The following is a 27,987-nucleotide window of genomic DNA, read 5'->3' as shown; positions in this document are numbered from 1 at the left end:
TCTGCAGGTTTCAATTTAGAATGCTTTATAAATCAAGAATATTTTCGATTGTGGTATTTAAACTGACAGGGTCGACTTCATTTTCTATTCTTTGTCCAACTTTCAAGGGAAGAATATGGATTGAATTTCATTTTCAAAGACAAATCTAGTCTCCCATCGCCCATGCTTTGTTGGAGTTGATTTATTACTTATTCTTCCGATTTAGCAAAGCAAAAGTTACGATTTAAGAAACTTTTCCTCCCCCTTTCCAACTTACTTATTGCTTGTTACAACTTCTCAGCCACTCACCACGGAATAAATAAGAGGTGGAGAAAGTGAAATGCCGTACGTCTACAGTCACCACCAGTGTTTTTCTCTCAGCTATCTGTGCCACTTTTAATTTGTGACTGGAAATCGAATGTGACGAGAGGAACCGACCACGGGTGAAGGTTCTATAACAAATTTCATGAAATTCTTCAAATTGTGAAAAGTTGAAGGGGAAGTTTAAATCAAAATCAAACTTGGTTCAAAAAAGTTTCGGGTTGAATGCTCAGCTAACTATTTGAAATTGATTTGATTTGAATGCTGAACGTCTAATTTGAAATTTGTCTGGAGTGGAGTTGAGTGCAGAGTCGAAGAAAAATGGCCAATGTTTACCGAGATTACTTCAACACCCTTTTAGAGAGGCTGCGAACAACTTATCTGGAGCGTCGAAAGGAGGAAAGACAAAATGAGCTGAGACTGATGTCAGGTAATTTCTTTCCGGAAAGTGAAAAGTTCCAGATTTGCTAAATTAAAAGTTTAACTAGCGGCTCTCAAACTAAAGAACTTTAAAAGGTTTAATAGACAGAAGTGCGCAGCAGCATAATAGAAGTAGTCAGAATTGCCCATTATGCTACGCACATTGCAGTAAAATTTATTGTATGAATATTCCCATAATTTTCCGCCTATACTGAAAAGTGATGGATTTTTTTGTAAATTGGTCCAATTGGTTGAACAGGTTGCGTTGCTTTGACGAGGCTTTAATTGAATGTCAAAACTTAAACCCAACTTACTTATGAACCATGATTGATGAGAATTTATTTTCCGCGTGCAGTGTATTACGCATATTCAGTGATCCAATCTATATAGTCCAAAAACCCGCAAAAGTGGTGAAAGTATTCACGGCGTTAAATAAATTTAGCGCAGCGGTGAAAGTTTCGAATTAATAATTCTTTGCTTACACTGTAATTTGAGAAGTAAAATTAAATTGGCTTTTCATAGTAAGTCGCATATTTAAACCTACACGTAGTGCGTAGCATTATCATTTTGTGCAATTGTTGGCCAATGGCGAAAATCAAAACTTTGTCACTATGTCCCGTATGTACATAATTATTAATGGTATAGCGCATTGTTGATTCTCCACCTGGTTAATATAGATTTTCCTTTGAGAAGAATTCTGATTTGTACTCATATCACGTGCAAGTGACGAAAAGAGGTTTCCTCCAGGGTGGAGATAGGCCCAAGATTTTATCACGACTCGTATTCCAAAGTAGGAAATATTTTCCTGTCTTTTTTTCCTTTGAAAGTATTCAAATTACAGATAAAATGTCCGTCGCCGAAGGAAGTTTTTCGGGTGGTGAAATCTAGTATTTTCTACGCAATACGTACATATTCACCGTAATTCCATATCCCAACATCAAATTAGACTCGTCACCATGCTGGAAATGCATGGCGGAGAAAGAATATGAATGACAAGGTATCAAGGAACATGTCGAAACATAATAAAAAAACGAGTGACGAAAACGGCAAGGAGCCAAAGTAGCAGCATCACTGTTTCCATTTACCCTACTGCTGCAGAGTCTCAACTCTCAATCCCTATTTTATGTGGCCCCTCGCTATACGCATATGAAAGTACACATGCCCTCACTATCAAAACCACACGCAGTCTCACTCACAGTGACAGCAAGTAATGGGGATTTCTCAGTTGAGGCGTTGAGTAAAATCTGTGTAGGATTGCAAAAAAGCAGTAAAAGTTGGTGAAAAACTGTCAAAGTCTGATTAAATTTGTTACCCTACATCACACATGCAGAAGAGGGCGACGACAGCAGTACGTCTACATCGACGGATTCTGCCCTAAAAGTCACATCGGTGACATTTTACCCTCAAGGCAATGGAAAACATCATCGAACCTCAAAATTCCAGTTGGTGGAAAGGGGCACACCAATCTTGCGTCGAGGTCAGACGTTTTTTATTGCCATAGCATTTGGCCAAGATCAAAATAAGCGACAATATGATTCAAATCGGGATGAGATCTGGCTTCGGCTTTCCTTTGGACCTCAATCATCTCCGATGAATGGAACACAGCAAGTTATCAAGGTTGATAAATTGCTTCATACTGATGAAAACAGGTGGGCTGCTAGAATCAAAGGGCACGATAAGAACGCCGTGACTATCGAGGTAACTATCATCTATCCACCCATCCATCCATCTACTTACTATCATTCCAACTACAATTTGCATACATTAAAGCTGCCAATACTTCTCACTACCTTCAAAGACATTCGTGTTGTGTCCTTGTGTTTGTGGCCGCCGTGTGTGTGCACCTTATTTCTATTTAGGGACTGATTGAACTCACATTTCCATCCTAGTGATTTCTAGGAAGTGCTGTATTTTCATATCCTTTGAGACAGTTTCAAATCATTTTCCTACCTGCTGCCAGCAACCATAACAATTTGAGGGCTTGTGTCCCACAGCAGCTAATCATTTCCCGAAGAGAGAAATTTAATGCAACACTATACACGAATCGATATCTGCCTTCAGCAGTGTCTACGTATTCCAGAATTTTGATTCCTTTTCTTTCTTCCAGAGTAAAGCAAAATTTTGTGTAATGCTCAGCTGAACTGATGTTTGCTGGAGTGAAACGCCGTCCTTTCTCGTATATTTTTTATCATCCGCTTGATGAATCTCCACTTGAATTCTTGTCACACTCATGAACAATTAATAATTTGATTAGCCCCTTCCCCACATTCTGATAATTGTGTCATTTCCTCTCTCTAATTCACTTATTGCATACTCCCAGCCCCACCACTTGAGTCAATCATCATCATCGCCTCCCTGCAAAAGATGTGAGCGGAATGAGAAAGTTTTTTGTCGAGCTTGGCTAGAAAGGAAAATGGAGGGTCGTGATTTTTCTCCCCCTTGCGACGACTCTTGCCTTTGCACTTCTTCCGCCATGCAAATTTCACATGACGCTACTGACTTACGATGTGTTACGTATCCACAAATACATACTATCGATATTCTGCACTGATTATATAATACATATTAGCCGTAATATGATGGTAGCAATCATTGCATTGTTTCATGCTTACATATTAAACTAATAAAACAACCAGGTACGTTCAAGCTCGGACAGTTGCGTTGGGATTTGGAAATGCAAAATAGAAACGAAAACTAAGGTCACCTACTCTGGAGCAGGAGAAAGCGGAAGTGAGGGCGGAGAAAATTCACCAAAGGCTCAAGTTTACGATGCCCCCGATGATATCTACCTTCTATTCAACCCGTGGGAGCCATGTAAGCTATTTTATTTTCCTTTCTCCTCCAGCCCACTTCGGGCAATCCACGTTTCAGAAATTAAATTTTAAAGTGATCACGCTCTGCGAGGAATTGGGTTAGTTGCGTCGCCGTCCAACAGATTTTACTCATCTTTACACTCACTTTTTAATGATGTTTATCTTTCTACTTTTGCCTTCGTTTGCTTAGCGGATGTCACATACATGAAAGATAAGGAGCTGCTGAACGAGTATGTTCTCGAGGAGATGGGCAAAATTTGGGTAGGTCCACACACGTCGACCAGAGGAAGAAGTTGGAGTTTCGGCCAGTTTGATGACTCGGTGCTTCCACTGATCATGATTCTCCTTGAAAAATCTGGCTTGGCATTGCAACAAAGAGGAAACCCCATTTTGGTCTCACGTGCTTTATCTAAAATGGTAAAAAGTTGTGTCGTCCAATTGTGTGTCGGACAATTTATAATCAATATAATGCTATTATTAATCGCAGACATGCTAAAAGAAATATGTACATAGCGTCGTAAAATATGCATATTACAGGTGAAATATTTGCTATAATTTGACTAGGTAAATTCTAACGATGACAAAGGAATTCTCGTGGGGAGATGGGATGGAAAATATAGCGATGGAACACCTCCTTCTGGATGGACCGGATCTGTCCCCATCATCGAGCAATACTTCCAGACAATGAAACCCGTGAAGTATGGGCAGTGTTGGGTATTTGCTGGCGTTCTAGGCACTGGTAATAATATTTGAATCGGACAATTTAAGCTATAATCGGGGTAGTCTGATAAGGATTAAAGTTTGTGGCCTGGCTGCCCTTGCACATTTAGTTAAAGGGGTCAAGAGGGGAACACTGCAGATGAGCAATTTCAATCTCATACGATGCTAGAACAGAAGAGAAACTGCACACTCCGGCCCTTTTATTGAGCAAGAAATAATAACCTTAAAATAAAAGAGAGGGAGAAAATCTTTCCATCTCGAACATGGTATAGAATTTTGCCCTGAGGAGGCTCAAGAGAAAGGGAAATTGAAGTCCCATGTGCATCTTTTGCTTGACTCGAGTATTGCTAGAATCATCAAGATCATTATCTCGCACCATCAAAATCTCGTACGCATCCATTTTGTACGCTGCCACTTTGACTTTTCCTTGATGCTATCCTAGTCATGAAAAAATATCCAGTAAACGAGCGACGAAAAAGAGTGGAGTCTGTTGGCCACTTTCTCCGATCGGGTGACATATTTTCAAAATAGTATTGTCAAATTTAATCTATTTATAAGTTCATTTCTTTTTTATTTTGCCAGTATCATTAGGCAACTTGCAGTTTTAAGCATGAAAAATCGTAGGGTATATAAATATATGTATGCACATGATGAGTGATTTTTCGCAATACATACTTGTCTATACATACCTCGTGTTTGTATGTATATCTAAATGTGAACAATTCTTTGTATCATGCATTTTGATACAAGTTCTTGATGAATATTTCACTCAGCTGCCACACCTGTATGATTTATTGAGGAAACTTTTGCCTGGGGAATATCATCTTGAGTTTTGAGGTTGGGAAACGACGACGCAACGTACATTCCGTGTGGATATACTTTGTTGCTTACGCAGCCATACCACTTCATCATCAGAGTAATCATAGCAATCATCACGGTTTTTGTTTTAGTGCAAGTTCCATTAATTTTCTGAGGGTACAGCAAAGTCTTGTCTGGGGAATGGAGTGATTTATTGCAATTGGTGCAACATTCATAAAGATGAGCAGTAATTTATTGCATTGTGGTGCCTGCTCAATTTACAATTATAAATTTCTCCTAATTTATTTGCAAGGAACGGTTAAACTGACCCAGTTTCTATCTCTGTTTTCAAGTTTGTAGGGCGTTGGGACTCCCTTGCAGGGTTGTTTCAAACTTGGTTTCAGCGCACGATTCTAACGGCTCTCTGACCATTGATCGATACTTTAACGATAAAAACGATGAAATTAACTATGATCCAAACAACCCACACGGAGGGAAAGACTCCATTTGGAATTTTCATGTTTGGAATGACGTCTTCATGTCACGTCGTGACCTACCAAAAGGATATGGAGGATGGCAGGCGATCGACTCTACCCCGCAAGAACAGTCTGATGGTAAGGCATTTCATGGTTGTGTTTGCAGTTTAACCCAAGATTTCAACACCTCACAAATTCGCTTGACATTATAAGAATTTAAAGCGGCTTTGTCGGAGGACATGGGTGTTTTGATAACGCAATTTATTCGAGCTTTCGATGCTAAACTTGCATCATCATCAGGATTTATGATAGGAATTGTTGCACTCAAAATATATACATGTGGTTGGGTCCTGAATAAAAGCTGTCGTAATTTATCGACAAGCTCTCTCAACGTAAAGTTTTACGGTTTATATTTTAAGCAAGCTCTGCGTATATGCATTTGTGTAGGCTTCACAATTCGGGAAAATTGTAAATAAAGCCGTAATCAAGGCGAGGTCACGATCAACGTTGTGGTCTAGATTAGAAATCATTGGTTATGTTGTGGCCAATATGATACGGCATTAGGTATGATTGCAATGATTGTGTTTTTCTTCAAAACCAACAAAGAAAGAATAAGGTTTGTTTGCCTTTCTCATTTGGCGTCTTTCTCCATCCTTTGGGCCCAGTCCATATTCTTCACACGTACACAATCCAACCAAAGTAGAAAAGATGGAACAAGAAAATATTTAGAAATTTTGAGCTCAGGGCAAATTGCTGGTTGAGCTCGACTCATTGTTGGGCGAATTTTGCTGGATGGAAGGAAATAGCTTTGTTATTTTCTTTGCTATTACCTGAAATCTACTTTTACTCAATCCCAAGGCCTCCGCACAACCAATCCTTTCTAGAAATGGCTACAAATTCTACATGAAAATAGTAGGAGTCTGAATTATGGTGAATTTGTTAACATTTCACTATGTTTGTTGAATCGAAAAGATAAATACTTTGTACATACAAATTTCGTGGAAACAAACAAATGCGACAGCCTTGATTGCAAATTGTGAAATACATACCTTCATATATCCAATGCAGATGTACATGTAGTAAACTGTCACAAGTTCAAATTTCAGGATAATAATTCCACTTGTGACATAAGTATTTATACATAAAAAAGTTAATAAAATGAGCAATTTTATTGCAACATCAATAGAACTGTTTGTGGCGATGTGGATAGATCCACGGATTTGAGCATTATGTTTGACTTTGAGTACTAGGAGAGTATAAACTAGTGTATCGTCACACAAATAAAAACTGACTGACTGATTGATTTTTTTTTAAAAAGGAATGTATCGGTGCGGGCCAGCTAGCCTAGAGGCAGTGAGGAAAGGAAAAGTTGGATATTCTTACGACGTCCCCTTTGTCCTTGCTGAAGTGAATGCAGGTAGTTTTGTAAAGATTCCCAGTTTCTAATTTGTCTTATGGAAACCTAAAAATGATTCAGATGTCGTCCGCTGGAGAGAAGACAAATCCAACGATTTTGGTTTTATTCGCATGGAGGCCAACAAATATCAGTAAAATCCTCTCACTTGTATTCACCATTCCCTTTCGTCTCTCTTAACGTTTTTGCTCCATTCTATCTGCACTTTCACCCACGTTTTTCCTCCCATTTCAATCTTAATCTAAATCGGTAGTTTGGACCTTATCTCGTTGAATGCTTTGCCTTTTGGAAAGTAAACGTCTACTTTCGTCCCTTCGTATGTATGCACATATATGCTCATCCATCTACTCGCTGCTACATATACACACTACGTGGAATGTATGTACTACAAACCGGTGGATTGTCTGTGCATGTGGGGGGAGACGGCGAGATAGCCTTGGGACATTGAATCGCTGTGGGCTTTCTTTTCTTTCTCAATAACCTTTTCTCATTCACAACCGAATATTGTTCACCACGTTACTTGCCGAAAGCGGCTTATCTCAGACGTTTTCGCACAAAAGAAACCAGGTCAGTGGATACATCTTTCTCAGCTTAGTGGTAAACACAGTGACTGAGTCCGATTTAAATCCTGAATTTCCTTTGGCTTACCCATAATGGAAGAGAGATTTTAAGCACTGTTGGCTGGTTGGCTGGTTGGTTGGTTAGCTATGTACACATACTCACTGACTGGAAAACATGTCTTTATATTGATGTCTTTATATTGATTATCCATTTGCCCTGTAAGGCATCAATTTATCCTAAAGACAAATGGGGGTTATTTCTTTCTTTTCAGTGTCGGTCGGCAAATTCTGACCAAGAAACCCAACGTGTTTGATTCGGAAGGAGATTCAGACAGATGGGATATCATTGAGGAATACAAACCAAAAGAAGGTAAATATACATTATCTCCTCCCTACATACCTGGATTTTTTATACACCAAAGTTATAGTCATGCTTAGAGTCGTTCACTCAACACTACTTCTACAATATATGTACATACACATACTTTGGCATCCCTCAAAATAAGGAGGTATCAGCCACATAAAGTTTCCTATCCACACGTTATCAAGCCAAAACAATGCCTAACACACACATATATCAAAGTACACAGAGTGTTTCTTTTCATTGAGCTCTAGGAGAAAGTTTATTCGCTCTCCAAAACCATTGCATGTTGTTGAGTTGGAGAACCTAGGAGTGTGTATTTGGTATCTAACAGCCTACTCCTTCGCACTGCTATCTTGTGTGTGGGGAAAATCCATCCAGAGTGAGTGGTCCTTTCGCAACCTTTTCCAATCACCTCCAGCGTAATGGGAGGCTAATCTTTCTAATACAATAAATTCCACAGGAGAGTCTATTAGTTTAATTAACCTGCAGAGAGAGAGAGAGAGAGAGAGAGCAAAAACTGGTTGATAGAGAACTGGGTCAGGGTAAGAAGGGGAAATTCGAAAAGGAAGTGGCGAACGAGATCTTGTGCGTAGGCGCCCCTCACATCTTTGCCCCACGACATCAGCAGCACTGGGTCAGTGCAGGTGAATGGGAGGCAGATGTAGAAAAAGTACAAAGAGAGGTAAAAGTTGATAATCTAACGCAATTCCATTCCTCGCACACCTCATTCATTTTAATGGGGACGAGAGTTGGAGAATACTGTAATTCGATTGGAATGGACTGGGGAATGATTTAGACGTGCCCATTTTTAGCACTTTTCGCTGAAAATTAGTTGAGAGTGGGAATCGATAAGGACTCATTAATTTGCGAGCAGGAACCACTTTCCTCTCATGATGGTAGTTTTAGCACCTTCATTACATGCACATTGAGGAATATTTAATCATACAAACTCTACTATTTACATTACATGCCAAGGGAAGGTCAGGTTGCTCATGCACGGGTTCAGCAAATGTTGAAGTATTTACAATGACAAAATCAAAGAAAGAGGTACATTTCTCCTCTTGTATGGATCCATAAATAATTTAGCAGAATATGGAATATTTAATTATTGTTGTGTTTGTACGCATGTATCAGAACGAGAGAAATATGAACAAGTCTTTTGCACAAAAGAGTGAATTCATTCACATGAATATTACGTTGAATTTGAAGAGAGGGGAATAAAAGTTGTGTGTGCATGGCAGGGACTCGGATGGAGCGACTCCAACTGGTGAACGCGGTGCAAGGTTCGAATCGTCAAGGGGCCGCTTCCTTCTTTGAGCTCAACCCAAAGGACAAGGACGTGGACTTCGATTTGATTGAACTGGAGCAGGTCCCGGTGGGCGAACCGTTCTCTCTCGTCGTGAAAATTACTGTACGTCAACCCCACCATGCTTTCACGAGCAAATAAATGTGTATAAAAATCCTATGCTACACATACTTATTCATGAAAGCTATTGCTACTACACGCTCAAAGATATCAAAACAAATTCTAATACTTGCGATTTAATCGAAGCAGACCAACTGTGAATGAATGAAGAAACATGCAGCTTCTTTATGCAACTTGAATGTATTTTGATGGCTATAAAACCTCCATTATTGCCATTTTCAGAATAAGTCAAAGGAAACAAGGACAGTCCAGGCGGACTTAACCGCTGAATCCATGTACTACACTGGAGTGAAAGGAAAGCTTGTGAAAAGAGCCGCAGGAAAGTTTGTAGTTCGACCTGATTCAAGTAAGTATTTACAAATATGCATATCGACTTTTGTCATAATTCAGTTGATTTTTTATGTCCCAAATATTTTAATTGTATCTAAACAAACGAATCGTGACAGTTTTTCATAAGCATGTTTTTTGCCTGTGGTGTAGATGAAGAGCTGAGAATGACAGTTCTGCCGGATGAGTATATGGGAAAGTTGGTGGAGTACGGGATAATGAAAATGTTTGCAATTTGTGCCGTGGACGAAACTAATCAAGCGTGGTCGGAAGAGGATGACTTTCAAGGCTGGCACTATTTTCCTTTGCAAATTAAATATTTATTTATGATTAGTTTTCTGGTTAATATAAATGTTCTTTTTGTCTTGCTTGTACAGTTGTCAAACCACCACTTAACATAAAAGTGAGTATGTAAATTATTGTAAATATGTGTGTGTGTGTTACATATATATTACTATATACTTTTGTAATACTACTCGTATATTTCGACAACTCAAATCTCGACTTTTTAGCGAAAGGACGTTTTTGGTTTAAAGTTGTTAACCAAGAGTTTGAAATCGGTATTTCAGGTGACGTCGAACTTGACTGCAGGAAAACCAGCTTATGCGACATTTAGTTTTATAAATCCTCTCAAACGAAACTTGACCAAATGTGTTATAAATTATGAAGGGCCATTTTTGGTACGATTTTCTGAGATCAACCTCAAGTAAGTTTTCTAATCCTAATTCTTTTTTGCTTTGGGTCACTTTTCATGCATTTTATTAGGTATTTATAATTGAGTTGTTTAGCAAAACCATTTTAAATTACAAACATTTCCTGTGTCTTGTCACCAATACAATTACCTTGTTTCAGGGATGTTGGGATTGGAGAGGAGTTGGAATACGTCCACCGATTTATTCCACGCTCCTCTGGAAGCCACCAGTTTATTGCTACATTCACGTCAAAAGAACTTATCGACATTGTGGGATCAATTGTGATTGAAGTTAATTGAGATTATTGAGTTGTTATACATAAAAATACATAGATGCATTGCACTTTACTTCCCAAAAATAAAGTAAAACTTATTTCACAATCAAATATTTCTGTCAATGATTTATATGCTATTTTGAAATTTTTAAACAAAACTTGTGTCAAAATTGCAATGTGTCCATACTCTGTACAGCTTGCAGCCTCTGGCGGAGGAGAAAGTTGTGCCAACTTTCTCTTTGTGTCCAACGCCCAAGCGATGTAGCTCTCGACAACCACTTTGTCTCTCTGGAATCATGCTTAGCTTAGGAATAGTGAATTTCATGTAATTTTAATGTTTGTCAGAACACATTAGGATAGAATTTACTCAATTTATCATTTAAAATTGATGCAAAAAAAATCGTACAAAATTTTCGTCAACAGCAAGGAACATAATTTATTGATTGCGACCTAGAACTGTTTTTAAACGACTTTACCCAGAACAAAAGACAGGTACATTTTGCGTGTCCGGTAACAACAATTGCAACTAGAAACCATTCTTACTAACAATATTGCATAATGATATAGCAATTATAAGAAGTGCTAGAATACTCTCTACATCTAGATATCCAGTATTGTGGAACTTATATTAACGTAAAGTAATTATTTGTATATATATTAACTGCGCCATTTTCATCTTTAAGTTTAATGTCCGTGCATCATTTATGCGCTTTAAGTAATTGTTCATTTTCTCCGCATTCCCATGTCTCTTAAAATACGCTTCGTAACACCGTGTAGGTATTTATGTAATATAATACTGCGCCTAAGGTAAAACTTTCACCAACTTAGAATAACCTGAAATACTGATGACAACAACCTAATTTCTGTAAATAATACAATAATGCGCCACACGCGTTCTATTTATGATGCTACATTCATCAACAGTAAATAAGTTTTAACTTTTTGCATATTCAAAGTTCTCTCTTTAATAAGTATTTGAATCATATCTTATTACTCAATGGTACATGTTTTTATTAGGTTCATCCTCAGCTTATTTAATTAAGTCTTCGTTGTGGATTTTGGGTGTAAGAAATTTTCTACGGTCCACCAGTAAAGCTATTTTTGTTAGAATTAAATCAAAACTTTTCTTTTTAAGAGTAGAACACTTTCAGAGGTTTGTAGTCGGGTGTACTAATAATAGCACATATACGAATAATTCTACATATGTACATATCTGTGTCGTGTGAATGAAATTGTTTCATGTACTTCTTGGAAAAATAATAATGATAACAAAGCTATTTTGTATAACGTGGTTTAATAAATAGATTGAAATAAAAATAAAAATGTGATTGTGTTACACAATTTGTGTACCTTTTTAGTACTCTGTGATAACAGGTCCACTTCCGTATAACACAAGAGTAGCACTCGTATTATATGATATACTCACACAACTGCAAGCCAATTATTACATGCCGCTTGGAATTTATTAGAAATTTTGTAACATTTAGCATTATTATTTGCTCTGCATACACCATTTGTCACCCGTTAACAATTGATAAATAACAATTCATAAATACTGGCAACACACGCGAAGGAATTGTGAACCTACGGCAGCCTCACGCACCGCAGCATCATGTATGCAATACTTATCTACCTGAAATTATTGTTGCTACCATTTTACTACTTGACTAGTAAAACATTTGGCTCAGATAGAAAACTGCTCCCTTTAATGCATTTATCCAAAAAGTGGATCTAAGTCGACCAGCAGTAAATGGCCGTGGATTTATTTATTGTGTTGTACATATGTAGATATTATGCAGATATACACTATAGTGTCGTGTTTCTCTGTCCTATCTGTTGTACTGCAAGCAAGCAGAAAAAGTGTCGCAGAGAGAAACCATTATTACGATTTATTGTAAAACTCAGAATCAGACTGTTCCTGTTTGCATGTTTAAAACTTGGTGACACACAACATCGGTAAAGATCCTTCTAAGTAGTTGTGGATAGTACTTGCATCTTAATTATAGTAGTGCATTGCTACATTACAAGTGTAATGCGTACAATGGTGGTTATCACAGTATGAATTTGATGCTAAATAACTAGTAATTAGTTAAGTAACGTCAGTGTTGGTTTGCACAGTCATCAGCATGTCCTCGTTGTGTTGTGTCTTCTGGTTCTTTGTCTCGGTGGCGATGTTCTGGACGCACGTTCCTTGTTCTAAAGTCTTGTCCACTTCGAGTGCAAATTTCTTTCTATTCTAAACTTTGGAAGTTTCAGCTCTTTGTGACATCTTTGGTCGACAGCGTTCGGCAGTGGAAGACCAGTAGTAGTTATGCCCAGATCTGAAATAGTTAACACTAATTATTAGCGCAAAATAATAATGTGGAACGAAACAGTTTCTCAATTTTTCGACTAATCGGGCCGAGTTATTTAGTTGGAATATATGTAGAAGAGAAAGTTTTTTACCCTCAATGTGGTGTCCCAGCTTGCTGTACTGTAATACAAAAAAACTACTATTAATAAATGCAAAATGGAATTTGTGCATGTAATAACTTGGAATTGCTCTCGGATAGAAATAGATTAGGTTGATAAGGGATGATTCTGCAATTATTCATTACATCTTTGATATTGAATTAATTTTCGTGCCTTACTCCTAATTACGGTTTGTGTTTAGAGTGCAGAATCATTTTTTTACGACAATTAACACTGACTCACTCCTGATTATAATTGTACACATGCCTTGTTTAGCCGACATTTATAGAAGACAATGCTATTATACATATTCCTAAAATACCCTGGGCATTTTACAGTACAAGTCTGCTCTTGCTATAGATTTTATAGATTTAGATGTATTTTTCTCCTGTTCTTGAGTATATTATGCATTTATGTCCTTACCAGAAGGCCGTGCCGTCGGGAGATACTTTGAGAGAAGAGACCTATGTACATAAGTCCAGAAAGAAGGATTAGAGTTAATGAAATAATACCGGATTATATTTAATGCACTGATTACTGACCCTGTTGTCGTGGCCGTAGAGTATTGATGTTCGGTGACACTTCAGACTATCCCACACATTCACCTAATTCATACGTAGAAGATTGTATTGTAATTATTAATTCCAAAGGATACACATGCAGGTCATACATAGATATATAAATGCATAGGTCAATAATGGGCATACCGTGTAGTCGCTGTAGCCGGCAAATAACAATCTGCCACTGTGGGAAAAGTCAACGGAGTTTACGCCAAATATTATTGATTCCTTTGAATACACAGCTATCTCTCGATCCGCCCGCAGGTCGTATAGCCGGCACTAAATATGCAAATACATACCAAGCCATTAATATTACCATTTTCGTAATCTTATTTACATGTAAAATCGAGGATTCAACTGTCAAATGCTGTCACTCTTCAAATGCGAATTTTTATCGTAGTTAGAGTAACCTAACCGGGAAAAGCTATTGTCCCCTTGTTGTCAATTAGTATGCCTGTTACATTTATTTGAAGAGTTGTACAGGCAATTAATGAGGGAAATATAGAGTTTACTAACAAGTTTTGATTTAGACTCGACTAGGCTCAGAATACTTTACAGTCAACTAAAGACAATGAAGAATTGAGCAGAGCTCAACAAAGCATATCCAATTTTACAATATTTTATCAAAAACGTATAATTAAAACTACGTGTACCGTGGCATCGTCTGACCCCGTTGCTATTGCATCTCCACTCGGATGAAACTTGACAGTATTTATGTCGCTTTCATGTCCGTCAAATGTCTGAACACATTGACCTAAAGTAATTTTAATAATCACATTTATATGTAATTCAAATTTCATAGAATAGTTTCACTGATAGTACTAACCAGTTCTCATATCCCATATTAGCGCCTTTCTATCGCAGCCCTGAAAATAAATCCATGAAATGATGAAAATTATCTACATATATATGGACTTAAAATGACTTTTGAGAAAATGAAACAGGCTAGAAAATTGTCCTACTAAATTTGTCGCCCTACACTATGCTTGTGTGTTAACAGAAAATTCACTTTCTGTGTAAGAAATACATGCAAAATTGTCTTTTCTTTTAATTCACAGACCATAATTAGTTGATTAGTTCACCAAGAAACATTAGCCCAATATCGAGACTAATGATGAGAGAATTTTCATGGAACAATGCTCGCTATATTTATTTTATGATATATTGCTTTATGTAAATACTTGAATGACATTTTATGATTGCTTCAGGTGTTGCAATATTGCATGACTTCGAAAGTCGCAATGAATCTGCATGTAAATATGAAACTTATGATAATTTTTTGGCTTACTGCTGAGACGAAAGTGTTTCCATTTTCTTGAGGAGCAAGGTCCAACGACATGACATCTCCACTGTGGCCTGCAAAAAATATTCCTTTATCAACATGTTTGCTATCGCATAAAAATAAATAAATTCAATAAATTGAAACAGCTGCAGCTTGTTACGTAAGCTCGGGTTGATCGAGTGACGCAAGAAGTGCATGTCACATGTAGCATCAAAGTCTTTCTATCGTGCATGTCAATGTAAGAAACTGGAAATTTGGAACAAGCAACATACCGTGAAAGCTTTGTAATCTCGAGCCGGACTCTACATCCCATAACGCACATGTGCTATCACCACTACCACTCAAAATCTGGAACCAAAAATCACAATTACGAAATGCAAAATACAATTAAACTTAAATTAGTATCAAAAAGTAGAGAATACATCATCTCACCCACCTGATAGTCAGAGTTAGGAAGGAATGTACAATAGGCAGTGTACTGAAAAAGAAAACCAACAAATAATTTGAAAGCTCACTTCATCACAGTCATTGAAGCATTGCGAGTAGTGAAAGTGATCATTTTTAACTATAGCAAAGTAGTTTCGAGTTTATTAAAGCGTAATTTTAACATGGTTATGTCTGAGTTCGGAAACATGCACAAGTTGCATGTAAAATATAGAGACAAATGTTCACATTCCAAAAGATTCTGAGATCCCATTCACAACTGCCTCAAGAAACTGGCATGTATCATAAATGAAAAGTGCACGTACAGAGGTATGAGTTCCCACAGGCTTTTTCCGCTGCGTGGAGTCATCTTCTACTAAAGGGTAGACGGTCACCTTGTTATCCAGACCACTAGATAAAATAAGTGGAAGAAACAAATGAAGGGTGAAAGCCATTACTTTTAAGACATGTTGCCTGCTATCCATATAAATGATAGTTGCTCCCACACAGAGATAAAAAACAGACCTAGTAAACTCAATCACACGCTCACTGATCACCCAGCATGGCGACCATTGCCAATGGCCAGCCGGGTGATGAATGTGAGTGAGAAAAGTACTAAAACTTAAGAGACGTAACGTTACGTAAACCAAGTTTGAAATTAATTACCCGCAAGCGATCACAGATCCCGATGGGCCTGGAAAAATTAATGTTTCTAATTACTTATTTGTACATGTGCCACCGACCCAAAAAATCAATGTTATGAGTCAAACACAATTATCCTTACAGTATCGGTGAGTATAAAAGTATAAATGCATGCTGGGTATATATTAATGTATTAAAGGACAAATATCTTACCATACGAGCAGGCCATGACCCAAGTGGTGGGCAAGGCGATGGCATGCTCTTTGTCTGTAATCAAAACCGTGCATAGATTAAATCAACCTGAAATTTAGTAATACTCTGACATACGAATATTTTGGTGATTAAAATTTGTTGTGGTTCAATAGTAAAAATAAATCTCGAGTTCACTTACTAGTTGTGAAAGCATCCCAAATTATTATCCGTCCGTCCTGTAATTATTGTTATGTTTATATATAATTATCATTCAATACACTTTCCTCCCAACCATAATAAAATAACTCGAGAAATGGAGTAGCTCAAATTCCACAGAGACTTGCCAGACTGCATTTTCATAGATATGTAGCAACACAGTTTGATACGTGAGTTGCTACACAGTCTCCTCTGAAGTACAAACATGGCTTTTCTCTTAACCAAATTACCCTTTTCAGACCAACTGCCCAGTTTTATTGACACTTTGCAAATAGTGGCAAGTGAGATGGGAGGAAATGGAATGAGAGTAATGAGACAAATATATAAATACGCGTCACATATAGGATTTAATCAACACGCGCACTACATTTACTTAATCAAGTTAAAACTACGGTTCTATAAATGGTCGGGAAACAAATCCGATTTAATGGAAACATTGGAATGTTTTAACAAAGGTTCATAAAAGTGAAGGAAAGAGCTCTCACCTGGGAAGCCGATACCAAATGCCGTTTATCCTGAGACCAATCTAGACACAGAACTTTCCCTTGGTGTCCTTTTAATATCCTTCTCGGCTTTATATTTAGTTGACCAACATTTTCTAGACGTTGAGCTACAGTAGACACTGAAAAGTTAATTAAATAAAACGTTTATTTCGTCAAGCAAATTAAATTATATTTCCCAAACTTTTTACAGCATTTCCACAAAGGTCGTAATACGTAGAGGCTTTAACCAACTGTAAATTCCTTACATAAGGTAATGCATACGCCCAATGCCTACATGTAAGTAATATGTGAAGACCAAGGAAAATTTAAGTGGTCCAGTAAAAATTAAATTTGTACTTAAATCTGTACTATTTCCAACATCTAATTGTGAGGTGCATAGTTTGAGTTCAGAAATATTTTCTTTAGTCATTTCGGGAAAGGTGAAACCGTTGAAGGTGCTTTATTTATGGTGAAATTACTTTTTAAATCATCTTATGCGTTCGCACCCCAACGTGCCTGACGTACATACGAATGCACGATACAGGGATTTATGGACGATGGAGATGGTCACATAAAATCACACGATATGTCCAAAGTAATGGATAACAATAGTCATCTCCCTTTGGCCCTGGGGGAATCCTCAGAAAATGTACATATCAGATCTCTGTCGTGAGGAGAGACAACCCGTCCGTGGCAGCCAATACTGACTGTATGCCTATGGGTCATGTCTGCTGTAGCCACACGGGATAAACGTAAGCGAGTTCATTTGTTTGAATTGGGACTGCGGGCAGTGAAAGTCGAATCGAATGATGACAAAGCTGCCTTGCCATCTCTCTCTCGCTCCTCTTTTCTCCCAGCTTTGGAATAGTTTGTAGTTGAGCTTGACTACTTGGACAGGAGCATCAGTTGGAGAGTGTAAATGCGAATTGGGTGGTATGATTTGTGAGTACGAATGACTCGGCACGAATTTGAATCCGATTGGAGTAAGTGCTGACGGACTTTCGTTTCACGCAACTCAAAGACTTTTGGGACTTTATCCTTAACTTTTTGATGATGACGACTTCATGGCTTCTATTTGAAGAGCAGCGCATTGTCTTCACCACCACCACCACCATTTCATTATTATCAGTGTTGGCGGTGGCATGGCGGTGGGAATGACGGAGCAGGGAATAAGAGGGCAAAACCAGGCTACAAGGAGGAGGAAAGTATTTATATGAGCGTCAATATTGCCAAAGAAGCCTATCTCTGATCTCACTCAGCCAAGTAGAACTATTTTCATCTCTCAACTTGGCCAAGGAGAAAGAGGGAGAAAGCAACATTACGGATTCTTTGTCCTCCATCATAATTCATAAAACTAACTTACCCAGTCAGTTACTTTATTGATTGTGGATAAATCAATGTGTCACAACTGGAGGGTCTTGACAATGTAGTGGTTAGAGTGGCAAGAAAACTTACTTGGCTCACTCACCGCATCTCTCTCTACATCTATTTACATAGTTCTTTCTTTCTCTTTTGCATATCGCGTACTTATGTATGAGCCAAAGTGTCGGGACACTTCATTATGGCAGAATATGGGCAGAATACATTCTTGATATTCCCCAAAACTAAAAAGATGGACTAAAAAGATCTTAGTTTGCAGTTTTTGACACACTAAAAGATACTGAATATGTAAAAATAATAATCCGTTCATTTTTATAACAGAAATTAGAACCCTAGAATTTCTTAACCTGCTTAATTCAAAGTTAACGTCATGCATAAATAAATGAATAAATAACCGGATTCTATGTTTGAAATATCTCTTTAGCTGAATTATTATTATTTGTCACTTGAATTCTGAAAAGATCTACAGTTTCTCTGATCAAATGTGAGCAAGTTGTCCCAAAATATATCAAATAGACAAAGACTCAAAGTACAATCAAAATGAAATTTTGTATTGATTTAATACAAGTCAACAATTGGCAATGATGTCAAGAATAAATGCTCTCAACTATTTATTTTATTTTATTAAATATATAAAACGTAATAAAATTTGCCCGGCTTTTGGGGGGAGGGGAATGAATGAGCAAACTACAGTATTGAGTAAACAATTTGAGGTTGCTGCGAGTAAGGTAAAAATAATCGGACCTAATATGAGCTTTTGCTTAATAGGCACATCCCTATTTCATGTGACTTCTATTTATTGACAAGATATGTCTCATACCAATGCTCGTATTTATTCTTAAACGTGTTGTTGACTCGTAATCTATTTTCGATTAAATATTTCATGAACACAGTTTGAAAAATAATAGAATGGGACCGGACTCTCAGTAGCAATAAATTGTGCAAATCTCACCACTATCATGAACCTTGTTTAACCGATCCAGTAAACAGGATAAGAAATGTCTAGAGTGGTAAGGAAAGCATAATGCACAGATGTATTTATGCACTTAATAGATATGTATAACTTGGTTTATCCAACGCCTATACCCAAGTGCTTTCATCCACTTGTTGTGATCCCTACGTATGTACGTATGGAAAACTCGAAATTATAATTCACCTTAATTTACTTAATATGTAATAATGTACGAGTCACACAAGGTTTGTGTGTCATCTGAATTTGTTAAAATATGACTACATAGTTTGTTGGAGAAAGCAGCATAGAGAAAGTCCGGTCAAAATCTATATGTATGCCTGCTAAATTAGCGTTGGTATTAGCTACGACATTTGTTAGACACATGACTCATTCTCTCATCCTTTGAGAACACACTAGACCACAATACGACAAGTGTCCAGAGAGAGACGTGCAATAGCATTCATAATTTATAATGAGCAAGAGACACTTACGGGCAACATCGTTAAGCTTTTGTCGTTCTTCTTCTAATTTGGCTTTGAGAGATTCAGCTAAAAGAAACAAGACAACATGTAGTTTACACGAGTAAAACATACAACTATGATGGAAACGATGAAAACTAGGTGTGTTTGACGTGTTAGTGCATGGGTTTTAAAGGAAAGCAATTAATACATACGTTAATGAGCAGTAATTTATTTTTGTTTCGTAAACCTGGTTACTAAATTTATTTAATCACAATAGAATCTAATAGCAATTGGTTTGGACACCTACCTTCTTTGGCAAGAGCTTCGATACTTTCAGCCTGTAGAAAATAAAGAGGATTGGAGTTTATAAAAGTACCCCACATATCCTGGGCATATTTTTAATCGTTATTCGACTTATTGTCGTAGAGTGAATGATGATGCATAACCTATGCACATATCATGTCATAAATTACTACTGTTAAGCTGACTTACCGGTGTGTCAATTTGCAAGCTAAGGTCAGCACTCATGACACCAGCAGATGCGTTGTAATGTTGGTTTTGGTGGTTGCTCCTGCTAAAGGTTTCGTTGTTGTTGTGATTATCACAACTTGAAAAGCTCTCACTGTGTATGATCTGCAGGGTGACTGCTGGTTCTCCGAAATTAATCGGAAACAGAGGAACTTTGAAATAAATTATTTCTTTACAATATTTGAAGAGGGGAACGGAGTCCGCAGTTGGCAATGGAATTAATGCGAAGCGAGATCACCATTGGAGGGTGCAGATTGATTTATATTCTGTCCCAATGGTTTCATTCCCATCACACAGAGTTTGATGATTCGAAACAGTAACCTCTCAAAACATGGTCATCCCCATGCTTGGTTCCGCCTGATCGCCCCAACATAACTCGTATAGGTTATCAGGTCCTGGTTCAACTGCTGAATATCATATTGTTCCAGACACAGGATTTTTATTGACACACTGGGATCTTCAAACTTGAAGCAGCATTTCATTCAGGAAAAAGTTTCCTTCAAGTATATGCACGTGCTTAAGTAGCAATGAACACAGGAAAAAGTTGTCGAGTGTAGCGTTTTGATTTCTTTTGGTGCTTAAACTGTCTTATATATACACATGATGTTTGATATTGATTCACCAACAACGTGCAATACTTGGCCAACGCTCAGATCGCTTTCTTTTAGATTCGCAGTGTCCCAAAATAATACTTGACTTGTAAATGTCGAGTGCTGCTTATGATCTAACACACACACACCCTCGTAACCGAACCCGTGTACATTCGGATTCATTCATTTCGAATGATAAAAATTGCTCAATTATGCAGCGTACGAACCAAAGAAAAAATACAACTCTCTTGAACTTGGTTGTTGTTTGAACCAACAAAAGGATGAAATATTTTTTTATTTTTACACAGGTGACTCCCATACAAGTAATAGTAATTGATTTCTCCTTCAGACTTTCCTTTTGGTCAGCGACATGAAAGCATGCACTCTCCTCCCCCACACCGTTTATGGCTTAGACCTTCCCAAATCCAAAGGTTGCAATTAAACCCTCGTGAAATAATTGCAATTGCGGTTGGTGAGATGAAATCGAGTGGTTAAATGTATGATAGTGTGGAAAAATGCTCTTGTTTCAGCGAGGAATTGGTTCACCGTGACTATTTCAATTAGGGGAGTTTTGGGAGTTTTGGTCAGGATGACTTTGGCCGATTGCGAATTGTTCCACCAACTATTGTATCCCGTTGATAGGAGCAAATTGGAAAAGGTGGAAGGCAGCAGGGATATACATACGACGACGACGACGGATGGAAACTCGGGCGTGGACTCCCGATCGATCGCGACTTAGACCGCGCCGTGTGTGAGGAGAGCTGGTAAGTTAGAGAGAGAGAAAGAGGATGTTGTGGTCCCAGAATTCTGCTGGCAGAACAGGAGAGAAGAACTACCACCACGTAGAATGCATACTATGTACTACATACTGGTGCAGTAATAATAGCAATATATATGTACCACCTTATCTCAAATATCACTTCCTCCTCTCTTCCTCCCACTTCGTGGTTCATCTAGTGGCTCCGAAAACGAAAAATTTATAGTATTTCTCGTGCAGGAGGCTTATTTACGATTTGACATTGATTGCACAACAAATTTATGATAAATATGATGGTTCATTAATGAGTGTCTCATGACTTTGTCTTGGATGATGACAGGCGACGGATTCACATAACTTGATATAGCCCAAGTTTGTAAGAGAATGAACTATCCAATTAAATCATATGGACGTCTTATATTTGCATGTGCTCTGATTGTCTGGCTGTCTGGCAGCCGAGCCGGGAGTTTATATCATATGTGTACACAAACAAATGTCCTCACACACCGAACGGATTCGGGACAAATTTGGGGGTACAGGAGCAGTGCCTGGTTGCTTGTACTCATATCTATGGACTTCGTACTACGGGACAGATCGACTTTCTATATGATTTTCTTTCATGTTTGGGTTCCATCGTTGGATTTACATTCTGTGGGCAAGCAAAATGATCACAACACATAATTTAAGTAGGTGAAAGTCAGTAGAACTATGGAGTAGAACAATCCTGCATCGAATGCTCAACTTTTGTTTGCATTTGCACTTATTTTTCAAAAGGCATATTTGATCAGAATGATCATTAGTTTTAATTCTCATCATTATGCATTCTTGGGTTTATTTTGCAGCTTGATTTTGCTTTCACTCTGCACAGTTGGGTAGTTTTGTTAGACCTTCCCAAATCGAATATGGAAATCTGAGATATTATTTTATCTATAAGTATAATACAGAAAAGTAATAACAATAATAGAACTATAAATCTCAGACATCCCCAAATGCTTCTTTTGCCCAAATTTGAGATAATCCATTCCACATGCAAACTTTCTGCCACGATTAATGATCATATTTTCGTAACAAACTCATCATTACAGCCAATCACCAACTGTTGAAATACATTGCACTATAATTTTGGCCGTACATACTTCATCACAGCTATTAAATTGTCATTATACTACAATGCATATGTAGTTAGTATAAGCATAATTTCCACACAAATTCACAATTGGTCTGAAATTCGACAATATTGTGCAAATAGTAATATCGCTCGTATGTATAAAACGCTTGGAGATTATGGTCTGAAAATCATATCAAGATTTTACTCAATCGTAGTATTTGAGGAGAAGCAGTCAGAATGGAGATTGATTGATCCCACAAAAAATAACAAAAGAATCATCCTCTTCTCGCTCGCTGATGCTGCTTATCGAATCTGCAGATGCCTCTTTCACCAAGAATTTAATCTCATTTTTACTCCTTCTCTGTCTCTCCTTTCTCTCTCCCTTGCCCGTAACCCAGCCAAGTTTTGTGGGCCGTCTGGTGCATGATCAAAACTGAAAAAAGTGGATGGATGAGTTGAACCCTGCTCAATTCTCAATACACGGCATGTACATCTCATTGTAATTCAGGAGAGGAAACAGACCAACAGACAGGGACACGACTTTCTCTGAAGTGGGACTCGAGAATGTGAAAGCCCAACGGCAAACCCGACCGACCCACAGCAAGGGAAAGTCGATTCGAAAATACTAATGCCAATACCACCCACGAGGGATATGATCAAAAACCTTGCAACACACCCAACTTCTGTTCATCCATATACATACATATGTATGGGTATATATCGATGTACACTAGAATATTTAGCTTCTGACCAGTAGAACAACAATGCAGGTTAATCAGCCACAACAGGAAATAAATATTTAAAGCACCAATCTTCTTAATTATCAATATAGTTTAAATTTCGACCTATGTCTATTCTGATATTCTATTTTAAACGAAAATGAAAATTCAATTGAGTTTGAAATCATATTTTCATAACGTCATTCAGCAGAAAAATCGATTTCTTTGCAAGTAAAATAAAGAAATAATGGTTTCGGGAGATAATTAAAAATTACACTTTGAATACCACGCCTGGTACAGAGAGATGACGGTGATATGTGTCATATATTTTCTGAAATCACTGAATGCAGCTTACATATTTCACGCGCGTTAAATAATTTACTGATATGCTTATTTGGTACATGGCAATACGTTAACATTGCAATGTAAACATTCTTCAAAGATCCACGAAGGGATATTATGCATATAATTAAGTTATAATTCCTCATGGTTAAATTTTTCGCACATAATTGCGAAGTAAATAAGAGAAGCCTTAAACTCAAATGATTTGAGACACGAAGATTTGAGACACGAAGATTTGAGACACATGTATTTATGTTCCATGTATCTATGTTCCATGTTCCATGGTCGGATTTAAGGTGTAGTCCCATTCCACGTAAGAAGTTTCAAAATTTGGGAAAACCCAAGCTACATTTTGGAGTAAATACATAATACATACATGAAAATTTATTCCCAACAATTATAATTTCTACTTATTTTTTTAATACGGACAAATATGTATGTATTTATGTCAATACAGTTGCTGTGTTAATAAAATCTTGAAAATTGTCTTCTGAAATACTGACAAGTATGTACATTCGTGTGACAAAAATTAATAATCAGTGGAAACTTACAGATTATCCAATCCATTACTCGAGGCGTGCCTGTTGAATTAGTCATGTATAAGTATTGACGTATTTCGGAACTTCGTTTCGATCAACGGGTTTCAAGAATGGCTAGAAAGATGATACAAGAAAGGTTTCAGATTTATAAAGAATATGAAAATAAAAATAAAATATTACCCAAGCAGCACTATGACTCCGAACTTGATTTAAGATGGATTTGTACACCATTTGTAAACCGGCATTACTTTGTATATGGGCAAAAGTCTCTTTTCTCTTCTCTTGCTGGCAGCACGATTCAGTTGTCAGTATTCTGGCTTACATGAATTTTACCAGTGTGCAAGGAGAAGCAGGAGAAAGATAAACATGTACAATTTATAAACGATTGTAATCGCCTTGAATTGTGCTTTATTGTGCCACTTTATCGCCTCTCCATCATAAAAAATTCCCTCGAGGTTGAATATAAATAAATGGATGCAACAAACTCAATCTACATTACATTTATCTTATTTTCTCGTACACCAATTTATTTATAAGCAACTCCCAAAGTGTTGATAGCAGGATTATTTCGGAAAATAAGCTTCAAATATTTTAAGAAACAATGTACGCTAAAAATTTCAAATTAAGTCTATGTAACTTACTTCATTTTCAAGTGTGTAGCTACCGAATAAATGAGCAGAACATAAGATGAGACAAACCAAGAAAAACGAATATTTTAGATAATAATTTTTCCTGAGACTTATCCTACGGCTGGAATTGTCGTAGTTGGGCGGGGCGTGGTCGTGGAAACAAGTGGCGTTGATGATGTTGGACAAGTCAACAAATTACGACAAATTGCAATACTACCAAACCAGCATTTGCACATTTGGCAATTAACCTGTATCATTGTGAATGGTTGGCAACCGGAAACTTGTGTTAATGACGGAAGTCCAACCATGAAATTGTCTGCAATATTCATGAATTTTTCAACCATTTACTAATTAGCTAATAAAGGCATAATTGATCTTACTTCCTCCTCCCCCGAAAAAGGCTTTAGATTCAGATGACATTACAAATAATGCAAAGCATACAATAACGATGCGAAAAATCATAATTTTGTAACGTTGATGTGGCGTCAGTCCTGTAAATGATAAAGTTTAATTAAAATAATAATAATATGCCTCAGAGTTAAATAAACTCATTAAAATCAGGCAATGGGAAATTTAGGGTTCCCCAACTTTAGCAGAGATGGGCAGCAATGGTCCAAAGTAGGAAAATGTACATACCAATCGCAAATGGGGAAAGTCGTAAGTAGTTTCTTGTTTTCGTTTGACTTATTAACGAGTTAATCACTTTGTCTTTGATCGGGCATAACTCAGATTGCAATAGAATAGGAATGTGCAGTATGCGTAGTATTTATAAAGCTCCTGGTGCGAATGAAATATAATCATATTCAACTTATAATGTCTTCCCGGAGAGAATTTCAAGGTATGTGCATGTATGAATTAAGTTGGTTGAATTAGCCCTGAACAGATCTCGTTGAAATTCATGTCTATGTGATCCATGAAAATCGTACAGATGACAGAGGCTAGGCGAGCTGCATAGAACGACTTTTAATGTCTTATTTATTATGCTTCACTAGATTGGGAGAATAGTTTGATTGATTAATTGATTAATTGTTATCAATCTCTTAAATTTGTGCCACCACCCCAGTACGACGTAAGTATTACGGCAGAAACATTTTTTGATTCTAATTATACCTGGAGCTGCACATAACCTTTGACCTCTGACAGTGCAATATAATCAACTCTAGTGCTTTTCCGGGGTGGCTCACAGAAACTTCATACGAAATAGACGGTTGAACAATTTCATATAAAACCCCTTTCTCAGAAGTACCTCGATCATTTGCTGTAGGTATGTTTATGTAAAGATCAGTAATTGACGAGGATGATTGACAATAACTGACATTTCCTCCTTAATTCATCAGCATACTACGTTGCTTGGACTGGAATCAGTTTTCTTGAAGTTATTTAATAAGATTCAATTTTGCATAATTGAAAATATTGTTGTCGATTCTGCATGTTGAGTAGTTTTTGAACTCATAAGTTTAGCGTAATAAATATTGTTCATGGAAAAGTATGGTGCCAACGGTTTCAAGAAGCACACAATTGTACCTCACAATCAAAACTATCAGTAATGAGTTTTTGTTCGGGTTCCCATGGATGACTGTACTTTAAATAACCCAACATTTCGCAATTCAACTGACTCCTTCTCCAAGCATGTGAATTGTTTGCAAAATATCATTACAGATCAACAAATATTAAGTTTACCTTGGAATCCTTTCAAGACTTGACTTGACGCATGAAAATGGTTGTTGTGGTCCATTCTAAGCAGTTCTATTCACTCTTTAAATTCTAAATATGGAAAATTGCCAATTCAACATTATGTTATGACACGTTTGGGTATCCATACAATTGGAAATATGGTTGGGAAGTGACAGAATATTGAATTTAAACTAATGTAAGAGAATTTTTAAGGCTACTCAGTTTTCATAGAAGCGAGTAGGTGGCCCTTTGTAAGTCAATGTCAGACAGACGCATAATTGATTCTTTAAATTGGTACGTAAATAGATTTCAGGGTCACAATTACTGTTTTTCGTAGGTGACGATCAATAAAATGACATAAAAAACATACTTTTATACGTATTTACATACATATGTATGACAAAGACTAAAAGATCGTAACCAATTATATTGTATGTATTACGAAGTGTAGAAGAAGCGATTTTTGCAACTTGACTTCTGCATTTACAATTGTTTAAACATAATTACTTAAAGTTTGAGACAGATATGTCGTTATCTGTTCTGGAGTTAATTGCAAACAACGTGAAAAAGAAAAGTATTTTATTTTTATTTTATTTATTTTCCTCTTCAATCGTAATATATCATTTTATAATGTGTATGTTTATTATTATTATTATTATTGATAGCAACCGTTTTGTAATTGTATTAAATATTTAAATGTCATTATCGTCATCTTACTCTAATTAGTCAACTATTGAATAATATCTCATAGAATAACCAAATATCACCAGCTAGTTGTAAACATTAGTAAATTGAATATTGAAATATTATCGTAAACGTGAACTCCCTACGGCAGGTATCTAACAGTTATAGAATATTGTATGCATCTCAAATACTTCGACACGAAGTAATCAACGATAATCTTTGTAATAAAACATGATAAATTCTACTGAAAAAGTAACTTACTTCTCATTATTACGTACTCTACCGCTATCCATCTTGCTAGTATAACCGTATGGATAAGTATTTAGTCTAAATATGTAATTATCGCGGTGTCATAAGAGTAATGATCATGCAATCGTCTATATAGATTTCTTGATGTCGTTTTCTTCTAGTTTATCCATCTCATATAGACAACATGGTACAAATAAATTCTTGTAATAATATCGACAATATCCACTTTTGTAGGTTGCGACGCGGATACAGATTTGGAGTTGGAAACTTATTTCAACAATCATCTAAAATCGTCACAATAGAAGAAGACAGATGACGACGACGACGATAGCGCTACTTGATTCAACTTCCGGGACAACGGAGCAATAACATTTCAAAACAGATACGACTCGTCTAGTAAATAGTTGATGATGAATGGACCAGTAATAGTAGTACATACATATTTACATATGCACAGATATTTATATACACAGTAAACGTTCTAAAAGATACATGATTATAAACTCTGTTTTTTTCTACGTAGATAAATAATTGTAATGTGTA

General features: G+C 36.9%; 2 protein-coding genes and 2 long non-coding RNA genes across 4 annotated transcripts; 2 read left to right on the top strand and 2 right to left on the bottom strand.

Moving 5' to 3' along the window:
- The first annotated feature begins 66 nt into the window (after positions 1-66).
- On the top strand, positions 67-11,853 carry LOC110850839 (hemocyte protein-glutamine gamma-glutamyltransferase). Its single transcript, XM_022098421.2, has 15 exons — positions 67-730; positions 2,051-2,418; positions 3,357-3,534; positions 3,724-3,950; positions 4,098-4,272; positions 5,405-5,665; positions 6,846-6,944; positions 7,005-7,074; positions 7,774-7,871; positions 9,107-9,276; positions 9,514-9,637; positions 9,772-9,906; positions 9,996-10,021; positions 10,188-10,324; positions 10,471-11,853. The coding sequence occupies exons 1-15, from the start codon at positions 622-624 to the stop codon at positions 10,607-10,609; spliced, it is 2,316 nt and encodes a 771-aa protein (XP_021954113.1). The 5' UTR covers positions 67-621; the 3' UTR covers positions 10,610-11,853.
- Positions 10,995-23,201, bottom strand: LOC110856718 (guanine nucleotide-binding protein subunit beta-5). Its single transcript, XM_022105247.2, has 18 exons — positions 20,118-23,201; positions 19,933-19,963; positions 19,656-19,712; positions 16,836-16,972; positions 16,334-16,370; positions 16,156-16,209; positions 15,967-15,994; positions 15,627-15,711; positions 15,314-15,355; positions 15,150-15,225; positions 14,884-14,951; positions 14,422-14,461; positions 14,249-14,349; positions 13,743-13,874; positions 13,578-13,640; positions 13,459-13,499; positions 13,030-13,057; positions 10,995-12,905 (listed from the first exon to the last, which is right to left on the bottom strand). The coding sequence occupies exons 1-18, from the start codon at positions 20,151-20,153 to the stop codon at positions 12,894-12,896; spliced, it is 1,068 nt and encodes a 355-aa protein (XP_021960939.1). The 5' UTR covers positions 20,154-23,201; the 3' UTR covers positions 10,995-12,893.
- Positions 23,202-24,078: 877 nt separating this feature from the next.
- Positions 24,079-25,632, bottom strand: LOC110841846. Its single transcript, XR_002547258.2, has 4 exons — positions 25,474-25,632; positions 25,218-25,328; positions 24,389-25,153; positions 24,079-24,322 (listed from the first exon to the last, which is right to left on the bottom strand). It is a non-coding gene; the product is annotated as an uncharacterized LOC110841846 (long non-coding RNA).
- A 148-nt stretch (positions 25,633-25,780) lies between these two features.
- On the top strand, positions 25,781-27,330 carry LOC118433859. The gene is made up of 2 exons (XR_004833620.1): positions 25,781-25,906; positions 25,981-27,330. It is a non-coding gene; the product is annotated as an uncharacterized LOC118433859 (long non-coding RNA).
- Positions 27,331-27,987: the final 657 nt, after the last annotated feature.

This window comes from Folsomia candida, unplaced genomic scaffold, assembly GCF_002217175.1.
Source record: "Folsomia candida strain VU population unplaced genomic scaffold, ASM221717v1 Fcan01_Sc001, whole genome shotgun sequence".
Classification (NCBI taxonomy): domain Eukaryota; kingdom Metazoa; phylum Arthropoda; class Collembola; order Entomobryomorpha; family Isotomidae; genus Folsomia; species Folsomia candida.
The sequence above is the reverse complement of the archived record's forward strand: the minus strand, read 5'-3'. Positions and strand labels throughout refer to the sequence as shown.